The 14,404-nt window shown below is 43.0% G+C and overlaps 1 protein-coding gene across 1 annotated transcript in view; it reads left to right on the top strand.

Moving 5' to 3' along the window:
- The first annotated feature begins 7,910 nt into the window (after positions 1-7,910).
- The window catches only part of CTSC (cathepsin C), a 37,275-nt gene continuing 30,781 nt past the window's right edge, over positions 7,911-14,404 (top strand). The window contains exon 1 of the mRNA XM_029285553.1: positions 7,911-8,160. Within this exon, the coding sequence (XP_029141386.1) occupies positions 7,975-8,160 (186 nt within the window). The 5' untranslated portion in view covers positions 7,911-7,974. The remainder of the gene's footprint in view (positions 8,161-14,404) is intronic.

The raw sequence follows: 14,404 nt of genomic DNA, 5'->3' as shown, positions 1-14,404 counted from the left end.
AGAAATAACCTTTAATTAAATTCTGTGGTCATGATTGGACAGCACTAGAGACTCATCACCTGATGTCTGAGAAGAACATCTGGCACCTTTGTGGCAGCTCCTAATGGCACAAATATATACTTCAGGTCTGAGAGATCTTTTTAAGTTCTACTTGGATTTCAATCTGTAACTTTCAGCATATATATACCAGATATTCAGTGACTATATATCCCTTTTATAGCCATGCTTAATACAGGAAGTCCTCAGCTTACGACCACAACTGAGCCCAAACTTTCTGTTGCTAAGCGAGACCGTTAAGTTGCAGGATCCAATCTGGGTTGTTCACCAGGACCAGAGGCTTGGCCTTCCGGGTTTTCAGACTTATGCTGGAACCCATCTTCCAGTGAACTTCTCTCTCAAGTTAAGTGAATTTACTTAAGTGAATTTTTCCCCATTTTACAATAGCAATAGCACTTCGACTTATCTACCGCTTCACAGTGCTTTACAGCCCTCTCTATGCAGTTTACAGTATCAGCCTACTTGCCCCCAACAATCTGGGTCCTCATTTTACAGTGAGTTAGCCTGCAATTCTGCATTCTAGCCACTGTGCCACCACGGCTCCAACCTTTCTTGCCACAGTTGTTAAGTGAATCACTGCAATTAGTGGCATGGTTGTTAAGTGAATCTGGCTTCCCCATTGACTTTGCTCATCAGAAGGTCGCAAAAGGGGATCACATGATCCCGGGACACTGCAACCGTCATAAGTATGAGCCAGTTGCCAAGTGTCTGAATTTTGATCACGTGACCATGGGGATGCTGCAACGGTCGTGTGAAAAATGGTCATAAGTCACTTCTTTCAGTGACTTCAATCAATAATTGAACTGTTGAAACCTGAGGACTATTATACTGCAATATCTGAAAATCGTGTTTTCCATCAGCTGCTTTTTCCAAGGATATGAGACTGAGGAGTGGCTTGGAGAACACCTCTGTTCCACACTTACAGAACGTACCTGCATAAAACACTGCATTTTTTCCTTGTAAAATCCTTCCTGATTCAGCGCCGTCTTCCTGAAAATTCAAACATGTACACGCACCATTGCTGTGTTTATCCTAATTACTCTAATTGCTACACAGTGGGGTTTGCAAACAATAGCAAACTCTTTAAACCACCTAATTGCGCCCGTTATATTAATTGCAAATGGCCCTGGACTTTACATTTCTTCGTATTGCAACATGTCTAGCTGAATCTGTTTTTGTTTTTGTTTTTGCTGCTCTTCTCCAAAGGTTAAGAGTCGGTACTAAAATTAGTATCAACCCTTCAGAATTCTGGAATGGGCCATTCAGCTCTTGATGCAATAAATTAATCTACCAGAAATTCAATCTGTCTGTCTGTCTGTCTGTCTGTCTATCTATCTATCACATTTATATGCCACCTATTTCATTTTCAAGCAACTCTGCATGGCTTACAACATCATAAAATAAGAATATAAAACAATTAAAGCATTAAGCACATAAAAAATATTGAGCATTAAAAATTAAACATTAAAGTTAACAACAAACTGAATAGAGAGAGCCCGTTTGGTCTAGTGATTAAGGCATTAGGCTAAAAAGCAGGAGACCATGAGTTCAAGTCCAGCCTTAGCAATGAAAGCCAGCTGGATGACTTTGGGCCAATCGCCAGGAGTCTGTGAGTCCCATCATAGGCATGACAGTAAACTAGGTGACTTTGGGCCAATCTCTCTCTCTCTCCCCCTCCAACACATCTCAAGGGTTATTGTTGTGGGGAGAAAAGGGGCAGGAAGGAGTATTAGATACATTCACTAACTTGAATTACTCATAAAGTATTAAGACTAAATCAAATAAACATTGCTATCCAAACTGTTCAGTAACAACGCCTGCTCAGTAGAGCTATCCCATCTAAACTGCAGAGTTTCCAAGGGCCTTTTAATCCCCCTCTTTGCTAAACGGAGCATAACCCCAGTTGAAGTTATTCCTGCCTAAAGATTTCTGAAAATACTAGTCAAGACACTAGAGTTATAAAGTCGAAACTTGGCAAAACTTGTACCTTTCCAAAGCAAAACCTGGTTTTAAAAAAAGCTACAGATTTTCTTGATTTAAAAAATAATAATTAAGAAATATCTTCTGTATGTAGACTAGGCAAGCTTAATAGGCCCTTCGTTTTTCCACTTGCCTTTTGAAAAATTTCCCTCATTGTTTGGAATACCTCTACAGAAATGCCGATGAAAATCACATTTTCCTGCCTGTCCACTTTCTCCACACAGAATTATTACTTGGCATTAAGCAGGTTCTGGGCTAATGAAATTTGTATATCGATTTTAATGATCATCAGTTTGTAGTGGTGATTTGCCAATCTGGCTGTTTTGAAGCTCGATGGAAATTTTTACAATTTCCAGTCAGTGTTCAGCTCACATCATCATTTTGCAGCCCTCGGCAACCAACAATTTATGAGAGAAAGTGCTGCTTTTTTGTATGTTATATAAAATGTGTGAGGCGGCGAGGGGAAGACTTATTATCATGGCACCAAAAGATGGAAGTTTGGGATCTCCCACAAGGATACAATATACAGGTGGTCCTCGACTTACGACCACAATTGAGCCCAAAATTTCCACTGCTAAGCAAAACAGTTGTTAGGTGAATTTGGCCCCGTTTTATGACCTTTCTTGCCACAGTTGTTAATTGAATCACTGCAGTTAAGTTAGTAACACGATTGTTAAGTGAATCTGGCTTCCCCATTGACTTTGCTTGTCAGAAGGTTGCAAAGGGTGATCACGTGACCCTGGGACATTGCAACTGTCATTAGTACATGTCAGTTGCCAAGTGCCCAAATTTTGATCACATGACTACGGGAATACTGTAATGGTCATTGTGTAAAAAACATAAGTCACTTTTTTCAGTGTCATTATAACTTGTCAGTTGAAAACTACCTCTATGTTCCTCAGTTTTCAAAGGATGACTAACCTAGAATCAACATGGCCAATTGCATTATGATTTCATGTGTTCAATGCCAACCGAGGGAACTGGGTTAATATATAAAACCATGGTTTAAATGAGTTGATTAAAAATGCAGTTTTAAGCCATTCTACCCTAATCTTGTGTTCTCAAAATGAGCTGAAGTCCCAACATCTGGAGAACATCAGGAAAAATAAGGAAAAATAAGGAAAAAGTATCTATCTTTGATCCTCCATTTTGGATTCCGAAGTGAATAGTAAGCTGCTAATAATTCTAAAACTGAGCTTGTACTTTTTAAATATGATGGGAGTGTCACAGAATTCCCATATCTGGTCATGCCATATTAAATGTACTCAAACATTGAACTTTAATAGCTCCTATAAAACGTATTCTAAGTTTCCTGAAAGGCATCATGATTATTCATCTGTGCGTTAGAAGTGGAAATCTACATGATTTATTTTCAGGTTTTCTAAGACTCCCTATGGATGATGCAAGGTTTGGGTTATATTTTTTTGGTGGGGGGCATGGGAACTAAGTCTGCTCAAAGAATGGATGACGTTAGATTCCAAACTTTAAGGAATAAAAGGCTATGCTCTTTGACCTTGTCAATATTTTCTTGCTACAAGAAAATATTCAAAAATGAATCATGTAAAGTGTGGAGTTTATTTTTCCAGGCAAAAAAATGCATAGGGCCAGCTACTTATTGGTTTATGCTTGGCACGGATGTTGCACTGTGTGACAATATCATTTCTTTGATTCCGTCTTAATGTTATAAAGCCAGCCAATAAGGGTTTATTAATAAACCACAACTAAACATACTGTGCTTGAATTTGAATTGAGGTCAGTGGTCAGGTTCTTCCATTCATGCCTTCTCCACAACCTCCATGTGCTCCTTGTTCTCATTAGGGGTGTCTGTAGCAGAGTGGACAAAACAAGGTATAATGGCATTTTTTAATGTCGCTTTTTAAACTTTTTCTGTTGTTCCTCTCCCGCACCTTTCTTTTCTTTTAATTTTGAATTTTGTTATTTTTTGGAAATTTAATCATTCTTTAAAAAAAAAAGTTATGCCAGCCACAGACATGCAGCTGAGGCCTTACTCCATTTTCATGTGTGTAACTTCCACTGTAAGTACAGGTCTTGAATTGCATTTACATAAGCCCAGCTTCCTGGGCACTAATTTATTACTTTGTAAGGTAGTCCTTGACTTACAACATTTACTGACCATTCAGAGTTACAACGGGACTGAAAAAAGTGACTTATGATCGTTTTTCACAACCTGTAAGGACCTACTGTACCTCAGCTAAGCCAGCCAAGAAAGCAGAACTCTTGAAACAGGCATTGTCTCAAAAGGAAAGGGTAGGAAAGCTGTGGCAGATCTAGACAGCATACTAAAAGCGGAGACATCACCCTACCAACAAAAGTGCGTATAGTCAAGGCCATGGTTTTCCCAGTTGCAATGTATGGCTGTGAACGTTGAACCATAAGAAAGGCTGAGCGACAAAGAATTGAGGCCTTTGAACTATGGTGCTGGAGAAGAATTGAGGCCTTTGAACTATGGTGCTGGAGAAGAATTGAGGCCTTTGAACTATGATGCTGGCGAAGACTCCTGCGAGTCCCCTGGACTGCAAGGCGATCAAACCGGTCAGTCCTAGTAGAGATCAACCCCAACTGCTCTTTAGAAGGCCAGATCCTGAAGTTGAAACTCAAGTACTTTGGCCACCTAATGAGAAGGAAGGACTCACTGGAGAAGAGCCTAATGCTGGGAAAGATGGAGGGCAATAGAAGAAGGGGACGACGGAGAATGAGGTGGCTGGATGGAGTCACTGAAGCAGTAGGTGTGAGCTTAAATGGACTCCAGAAGATGGTAGAGGACAGGAAGGCCTGGAGGAACGTTGTCCATGGGGTCGCGATGGGTCGGACATGACTTCGCAACTAACGACAACAACAAAAGGAACTTTTATTAGGGGCTAGTGACAGCAGGGATTCAAGGCGAGGTCTGGGGGGAAAACCCACTAAAGCAATATAATAAAAGCAGCATTCAATACGTTCTTTCAAGGTCTCTCTCCCTTTCGTTTCCTTCTGGCTCCTAGGCAAACGTCTCTTAGATAAGGGTGAGACATTCCATCACCTGGGGGAAGGGCATCATTTTGCAATCCCAAAAACTCCCCTCTCCAACAGAATGGCAGGTCACAAAGAAGGTTTACAAATTCAATATGCAAATGGAAAGAATACATTTCTTTAGGGACCTGACACAACCTTTGTAGCATCCCCGTGGTCATGTGATCAAAATCCAGATGTTTATGATAGCTGCAGTGTCCTGAGGTCGTGTGATCCCCTTTTGTGACCTTCTGACCAGCAACGTCAATGGGGAAGGCAGATTCACTTAACAACCGTGTTACTAACAACTGCAGTGATTCACTTAACAACTGTGGCAAGAAAGGTCATAAAATGGGGCAAAATTCCCTTAACAAGTGTCTCGCTTAGCAACAGAAACTTTGCACTCGATTTGGTCATGAGTTGAGGACTACCTGTATTTATTTTATTTATATCCCGCCTTTATTATTTTATACAGAACTCAAGGTGGCAAACATAACTTATAGTTCTTCCTTCTCCTATTTCTCCCCACAACCCTGTGAGGTGGGGTTTGGTTGAGACAGAGGAGGACTGGCCCAAAGTCACCAAGCCAGCTTCCATGCCTAGAGCAGTACTAGAACTCATGATCTCCTGGTTTATTAAAGAGTTTCACCATGGGACATCTTGATCCCATTATCTGTAAGAGATAAGGTGCCTAAGAAAGAGACACAGGGCCTTATCGATGATGATAAACACAGTTGGTAAACTTCCCCCATCTTTATCATCCTCTAAAGCAGTGTTTCTCAACCTTGGCAACTTTAACTTATGCGAACTTCAATTCCCAGAATTCCTCAACCAGCAAAGGATTCTAGGGATTCTGGGAGTTGAAGTTCACATCTCTTAAAGCTGGCAAGGTTGAAAAGAACTGCTCTAAAGAGTGATTGTCACCTAATTTCAGTCCAAACATCACTTTTTCCCCCAGTGGATGCCAATTATATCTTCAGCTCATCCTTAACTGTACAACCCTTCACAAATTATTTTGCCCCTTAATCCAAGGACGCCATTTAAGGGCACCATGATTACCTGCCCCCGAGGAAACCAGGATTTTGACAATGATTAGGAGTAAAAGCATAACAACAGTGAGCAATTCAGACAGCTAATTTTATATACAGTTTTCTGCCAGAGCAATTCAACTCAGCCATGGCAAAAAGCCCTTAAAACCTTTTTTGCTCTTTTTATTTCTCCCAAAATTTCAGATGCACTTTTAAAACTATTTCCTGCTTTACAGCCGTTGCCCCGTTTTCTTTCCTACTAACAGTACAGGTAGTCCTCAATTTACAACCACAATTGAGCCCTGTTGAAAGAAAAATCTTCATCAGGGTCCAGTCCAAACTGGGAATAATCAAAATGGAGACTGCTTTATTAACGGGTGGAGCCAGACAGAAAGATGACTCTGGAAAAGCTGGCCACATGTAGCAGGGAGTGGTGGGTTTTTATACCTTGAGGTTGTTTCCTGTTCTTGTTTGAGGTTTTGTATTTCCTGTGTCATGTACTTTGAGCTGAGTCTGAGTGTGTCCTTTTGGTATTGGTGGGTTAATCCTATTATGTCCCCAAAGGCCATGTCTTTTAGAGTTTGGGTGGGGTATGTAGATTTTAGAGATCTTTGTCTTCCTAATCTCATCAGCTTCTAGCTTCCTGCTCCCAACCTTCCTGAATGGATTACTACATCTGCATTTCTAAAAGCTGGTTTCTGCTGAGTTTTCTGGCTGTGGGGAGGGAGAAGTTTCTGCCTTTTAAAAATCTTCTCCATTATTCCNACCCCAAGGGGGAGGGCCTTCTCTGTGGGAGCTCCCACCCTCTGGAATGAACTGCCCCCAGAGATCAGGGTTATCCCTGATCTCCCTTCCTTTCGCCGCACCCTCAAGACTTGGTTATTCCAGCTTGCAGGACTGGCCTAGGGTAATTTTTAGGGGGGTTTTAATTATATTTTAAAATTTGACAAATATTTAAATATTCTTTTTAATTAATTTTAAATTTGTATTGTTTTGTATGTATTTTAAATAGATTGTCAGCCGCCCTGAGTCCTACGGGAGAAGGGCGGGATATAAATCCAAAAAATAAATAAATAAATAAATAAATAAATATATTCTGCCTTTTTAATATTTCCCCAAATATTTATTTCTCTGGATTCTTCTCGCAGCCCCAAATTTAAGTTGTTAAGTGAGACATTTGTTAAGTGAGTTTTGCCCCATTTTACGACCTTTCTTGCCACAGTTGTTAAGTGAACCACTGCAGCTGCTTAAGTTAGTAACACAGCCCTGAAGTGAATCTGGCTGCTCCATTAACTTTGCTTGCCCAGAAGGTCACAAAAGATGATCATATAACACACACACCCCCAACGCTGCAATCCTCATAAATATGAGTCAGTTGCCAAGCATTTTGATCAGCCAAGCATAACCATAGGGAAGGCCACAACGGTCATTAAGTGTGAAAAACGGTCATAAGTCCCTTCCTCCGTGCCCTTTTAACTTTGAACGGTCACTAAACGAACTGTCGTTAAGTCGAGGATTAGCTCTGCCTTCTCCTGACGACTCTGATTTGTGCCGCTGTTGCAAACTAACGTGGGAAACCGATTTGAATGCAAGAGAGACAAACTCTCCAGCAAAAAAAAAAAAGGGGGGGCGGGGAAACAGCTGAAATTCACCGGATCGATTCCGGGCAAACTGGATCTCTGTTCCAGGAATCCGCCCCGCAGTGGGGTGGGGGGGACATGCGCTGCAGCCAAGGCGCCGCACCAAACGTCTCGGAGCCCTGGGAAAGCGACCAAACAACCCTAGCCCTTCACACGTGACACGCAAGGGCGGGCCCAGCCGANGGGGACAGACAGGGCTCGGCAGGCTCTTGTGAATCCGGCGCGCCCGTTTCTCCGCTACGATCGCCCTGCGCGGTGCCATGGCGCGCTGGGCAGCCCTGCTCGCCTTGTGTCTGGCCGTCCTCCTGCAGGTCGGGCCATGCACGGCCGACACCCCGGCCAACTGCACCTTTGAAGACCTGGAGGGCACCTGGGTGCTCCATGTGAGAAGCGGGCAGGGGCCCCCGACCCGGGAGATCAATTGCTCCGACGCGGGTAAGTCGCGCGTCTTTCTGCTCGCCGCCTTTTGGACTTTTTCCTTCCTTCCTTCCTTCCTTCCGTTCTTCAGGAAAGAAACAGAAAAGAATCAAAACTTTGCAACGGGAAACAAACACGCAAGTTCAACCGTTCCCAGTCGATTTAACGCATGAGTGCTTTTTCCAAAAGGCAACTGGACTTTCTTGGGGGTTTTTTTCCTTTGAAAATAATAATAATAATAATAATAATAAGAAGAAGAAGAAGAAGAAGAAGAAGAAGAAGAAGAAGAAGAAGAAGAAGAAGAAGAAGAAGAAGAAGAAGAAGAAGAAGAAGAAGAAGAAAGTTGGAAGGGACCTTGGAGGTCATCTAGTCCAACCCCCTGCTCAGGCAGGAACCCTACACCATTTCAGAGAAATGGCTGTCCAGTCTCTTCTTAAAAACTTCCAGTGTTGGAGCATTCACCGCTTCTGGAGGCAGGTTGTTCCACTGGTTAATTGTTCTCACTGTCAGGAAAGTTTCGCTTATGGTCCAAAAAACTTCTTCACTTCATTTCACTTCACTCCTTGAGAAGCGAAGCGTTTTCAAAGAAAAAACCACAAGAAAGCCCAGTTGCTTTTTGAAAAAAAGCAGAAATAGAAATAGAATAGACAAGAGTTGGAAAGGATCTTAGAGGTCTTCTAGTCTATTTAACCTACCCTAGTTCCCCCCCCCCTGCAATAATCAGCTCATTGAACACGACTCGACAGGGCTAGTCATCTAGGTCGCCTCTCACCACCGAATTACAAATCCCATCGTCCCCAGTTTGTGTGAATATTGCTCATTGGAAGCTGTAACTAAACACAGTTTGGTGATGCCAGGCTAGGGCTTATCCCATCATGTTAAACCAAGTTAAAATGAGACTGGATCATTTGCAATTCAGCATTCTAGAAACATAATGGCTATCTTTTAAGATGAAACCAGTCATTCCCGTGACTCACGATATGGTTGATTGGTTTGGACCTTGTGGATTGTGCAAACAGAAGAATTGTTTTGACAATCTGGTTATGCAAACACTTTTCCTCCATTCCAATTCAGTGCCTCCTAATTCTCATTTTCCACTTGAACTGAAGAGATGCACAAACTTGGGGAATATATTTGGGTCTCAAAACCAAACCTGTTGCATTCAAGAAATATTTCTGGATCGGCCTTCCTTCAGCAGAGATGCTACTTGGAGCAGTGTTGTAGTTCCATGTTTGGGATAAAGGAACGCTTAAAGTCGCTTGATAGTGAGCTGGGCGGCATACAAATTTAATATTTTTTTTAAAAAAAAATAAGGAGTCTTCCAGTGATTTTGCAGGGCAAATATGCCAGAGTTAATAATTATGCCCCTGCTATCATTCATGCTCTTGCCAATTTCCTGTGGCCCATATTGCCACCACCCACCCCACCTTCTATCAGTTTGTTTATCTGCCTCTCCTTACCTCTCCCCCCTTGGTTAATGGCCTTGGCTTCCCTCCCCCCCCCCAATATTTGGCTTATCAGTCTTTAACTAGAGCAGCGGTTCTCAACCTATGGGTCGGGACCCCATTTGGGGTCGATCAACCATTTCACGGGGGTCGCCAAGCAAGGCTGTCCGCCATTTTTTTTCCTTTTTTGGCGGGTGCCTTACCTCCCTTGGGCTGGGCCAGCTGGTAGTCGGCCTGCTCTGTCTCTGCTGCTTGCCAGCTACGCCTCGGCAGGCGCAGGGGGGTGGAACCACGCATGCGCGGCGCTCCCAGGCAGGGAAAGTCCTCGACTTATGACCGGTTGGGTAGTCCTCGACTTATGACCGGTTTAGTCCTCGACTTACAACCGGTTTAGTCCTCGACTTATGACCGGTTGGGGGTCGCGGTATTAAAAAGGTTGAGAACCACTGAACTAGAGCAAGGGTAGGCAACCTTGGCTCTTTTATGACTCGTAGACTTCAGCTCCCAGAATTCCTGAGCCAACATGGCTCAGCTTGGAAACCTCTCCCTTTCCCCTCAGCGTGGCTGGCTCAGGAATTCTGGGAGTTGAAGTCCACTCATGTTCAGGGTTGTCCAACCCTGGGCACTTTAAGACCTGTGGACTTCAACTCCCAGAATTCCTCAGCCAGCCATGCTGGGTGGGGATTCTGGGAGTTGAAGTCCACAGGTTTTGAAGTGGCCCAGGTAGGATATCTCTGCTCATATCTCAATGCTGGCTCAGGCCAGCCACCCCCCACCCCAAATGAGCTGTCCATAGAGTATGTGTGCATAAGGCAGTATAGTTAATAACGGGCAATAGTACCTAACTCAACACTGAAGCCTCATTTAATTCAGCATACAATTAACTCCTCAATCTATTGATTAAAAACTTTGCAACTGGTGTCCTCTTTCCTATCCCCAACTAAAACTATAGGAACCGTGTGTTTTTTTAATCAGCAAAGTCCATCTGAAGTCCAAATTTGGGGAATATTTACAAGGAGGGGATAATTGCTTTGCAATATTTAGTATCAGAGGTATGTTGCTTTTTCCAGCGTCAAGGTTAATAGCTGTGGTTTCTCTTCATGTGATGATAGTAGGATGTTTTAAGCAGAAATTTCAGTGGTTTCTGCTTGGGTGTCAGGCCTCTTAAACTTCCTCTTCTTCCTCCCTACTATCGCTATTTTTTTGTTCTTGGGTTTTTAACCTTCTTTCTGGACATCTGTGCTCTTGCTCGATGCTTATTAGCAAAAAATCAGGTTTTTAAGTCCCTAAAAATGAGAGTTATCACTTGTATCTAGAGAAGTGCATAACTATTATGATTAGGGGACTGGAGGCTAAAACATATAAAGAACGGTTGCTGGAATTGGGTATCTCCAGTTTAATGAAAAGAAGGACTAGGAGTGATATATAGCTGTGTTCTAATATTTGAGGGGTTGCCACAAAGAAAAGGGGATCAACCTATTTTCCAAAGCACCAGAAGGCAAGACAAGAAACAGTGGATGGAAACGAATCAAAGAGAGAAGCAACCTAGAACTAAGGAGGAATTTTCTGACAGTGAGAACAATTAATCAGTGGAACAGCTTGGCTACAGAAGTTGTGGGTGCTCCAACACTGGAAGTTTTTAAGAAGAGGTTGGACAGCCATTTGTCTGAAATGGTATTGGGTTTCCTGCCTGAGCAGGGGGTTGGACTACAAGACCTCCAAGGTCCCTTCCAACTCTGTCATTCTGCATTCTGTATTCGTTGTTGTTGTTGTTAATTGCGAGGTCGAGTTCGACCCATCGCGACTCCATGGACAACGTTCCTCCAGGTCTTCCTGTCCTCTACCATCTTCTGGAGTCCATTTAAGTTCACGCCTACTGCTTCAGTGACTCCATCCAGCCACCTCATTCTCTGTCATCCCCTTCTTCTATTGCCCTCAATCTTTCCCAGCATTAGGCTCTTCTCCATTGAGTCCTTCCTTCTCATTAGGTGGCCAAAGTATTTGAGTTTCAACTTCAGGATCTGGCCTTCTAAAGAGCAGTCAGGGTTGATCTCCTCTAGGACTGACCGGTTTGAACACCTTGCAGTCCAGGGGACTCGCAGGAGTCTTCTCCAGCACCATAGTTCAAAGGCCTCAATTCTTTGGCGCTCAGCCTTTCTTATGGTCCAACTTTCACATCCATTCTGTATTCATTAATGAACGCCAAGTTAGCTTTGTATTTTTGCAGCTTAGTTTGCTCCAGAGGAGGATGGGAGAAGGCAGATAAAAATAAATAGTATTTTCTTTTATTGCCACTATACTGACCTAAAAATATAATTGAGATCAGCGGAGAGGAAAACATTCCAACTCTATAGAACTGACAATCCTTTTTCTATGCATTTCAACTTTTTTTGGTTTTTACCAATGTGCCTTACTGTAAGTGTACATCTAATCCTCGACATACAACCACAATTGGGATCAGCAAGGAGGTTTTTCTAACTGAGTCGTGCCCAATTTTATGACCTGTTTTGCCACAGTTGTGAGGTGAATCACTGCAGTTGTTAAGTGAATCACACAGTTGTTAAGCCAGAATCTGGCTTTCTCCATTGACCTTGCCTGTCAGAAGCTGGCTGGGAAGGTCATAAATTATCACATGACTCTGGAGTGCTGCAACTGTTGTAACTGTTGTAAGTACAGGTAGTCCTCGACTTACAACAGTTCATTTAGTGACCATTCCGTGTTACAAGGGCACTGAAAAAAGTGGCTTAAGCCATTTTTCACATGACCGTTGAAGCATCCCCCTGGTCACGTGATCAGAATTCAGAATCTTGGAAACTGACTCATATTTATAACGGTTGCAGGGTCCCAGGATCGTGTGATCCCCTTTTGCGACCTTCTGACAAGCAAAGTCAATGGGGAAGGTAGATTCATTTAACAACCATGTTACTAACTTAACAACTGCGGCAAGAAAGGTCGTAAAATGAGGCAGAACTCATTTCAGTAATGTTTTGCTTAGCAACAGAAATTTTGGGCTTGAGAACTATCTGTAGATGTTGGGTTGCCAGCATCCAAATTTTGATCCCGTTACTCTGGAGATGCTGTGACAATTGTAAGTGTGAAAAAAACGTCATAGGTCACTTTTTTTTCAGTGGCATTGTACCTTGAAATAGTCACTAAACAAATGATTGTAAGTCAAGGACTACCTATATCAGGGGTGTCAAACTGCCGGCCCGCGGGCCGGTTGCATCATATGGAGGCCGTGCCACCCCAGCTCCAGCAATACAAAAAAAGTTGTGATACGTCGCGACACGTCACATGACGCGGCAAGTTTGACACCTGTGACCTATATAGAAAAGATGGCCACTTACGGATATGGAGAATTTTGCTATGGGTGAATGGTGTATGCAAACTGCCTTCACTTTCTCTGCTAATTCCTGTTTCTAATAAAGAGTAGTAGGAGTAGTAGTAGTAATATATTACTATATTATATTATAGTAATATAATAAATATATTATTAATAATAATAATAATAATAATAATAATAATAATAATAATAAAGTTGGAAGGGACCTTGGAGGTCATCTAGTCCAACCCCCTGCTTAGACAGGAAACCCTATACCATTTCAGACAAATGGCTGTCCAGTCTCTTCTTAAAAACTTCCAGTGTTGGAGCGTTCACCATTTCTGGAGGCAAGTTGTTCCACTGGTTAATTGTTCTAACTGTCAGGATTAATTGTTCTAACTGTTAATTCTAGATTGCTAATTGTCAGGAAGTTTCTCCTTAGTTCTAGGTCAGTGATGGTGAACCTTTTAGACACCGAGTGCCCAAAAACTGCCCCACCCCCGTTCCACCCCTGCCCCATCCCCACCCACCTGCAGGGCCACCCACCACCTCCATGACCCGCCGCAGATCGCCTAGGCAGCCCAGTAGCGCCATTGCGGCCACGCCCTCCACCCTTGCCCCGCAGCATCATCTGTTTGCAACGGGGTGCAAGGGCGGAGTCTTGTCCCCACTGCCATGTTGGCTGTGCTGCTCCAGGCAGGCCGTGCCTGGGGATGACTCCCCTCCGGGGGGGCTGGTGTGGAAGGAACCGTGGGGGAGGCAGGGCTGGGGCGATGGCATGTGTGCCCACAGAGAGGGCTCCGAGTGCTGCCTCTGGCACTCGTGCCATAGGTTTGCCACCACTGTTCTAGGTTGCTTCTCTCCTTGATTAAAATGCAGCTATGCAGAGTTCAGGCTCAAAGTAAATAAAAGTGTATTTCAGTGCACATGCCAAACCGCTGTCTGTATCTCCTCAACCAAACATGATTTTTCTTGAGATTACACAAAATTTGCAGGAGGCGACCATATCACCTCAGGAAAAAAGCGCTGCTGCTTTAAGGAGACGTGAGCAGAAATTTCAAAAAAACCTAACTTGCCCTGCTGATGTTGATTGCTCAATGGGAACTTGCGAAGGAGAACGAAGAAGGAAATGGTGGTTTCGTTTAGGAACTGAACTGATTTTACATTTTTCCTTTGTCAACATTTTTGTTAATTGTGTGATCACATGCCCTTTAATCAGAGATCTGGGCGGTGGAATTTCCCCACAGGCCTTTACGAGGTGCAGTCAGCCAGCTGTTTGTATAAAAGAAAAAAAAATTAAAGTTGTACTTTGGCATCCTGCCGCTTTAAGTAACAGAAACAGAAATAATTTTTGAATCTGCCTTGTGCCTGAAACTTACTATTGGGTCAGTCAGAATTTCAGTCATGTGAATGTTTTTTTTTTCTTTCAAGCAGATTTTTGTGCTTACCATTTGGTTGCTATATATATATACATGTATGTATGTATGTATGTATGTATGTATGTAT

Source organism: Protobothrops mucrosquamatus, unplaced genomic scaffold (genome assembly GCF_001527695.2).
Source record: "Protobothrops mucrosquamatus isolate PMUCROS unplaced genomic scaffold, P.Mucros_1.0 scaffold1851, whole genome shotgun sequence".
In the NCBI taxonomy this organism is placed as follows: Eukaryota; Metazoa; Chordata; class Lepidosauria; order Squamata; family Viperidae; genus Protobothrops; species Protobothrops mucrosquamatus.
Note: the sequence above shows the minus strand (reverse complement) of the source record. Positions and strands in the feature narration are given on the sequence as shown.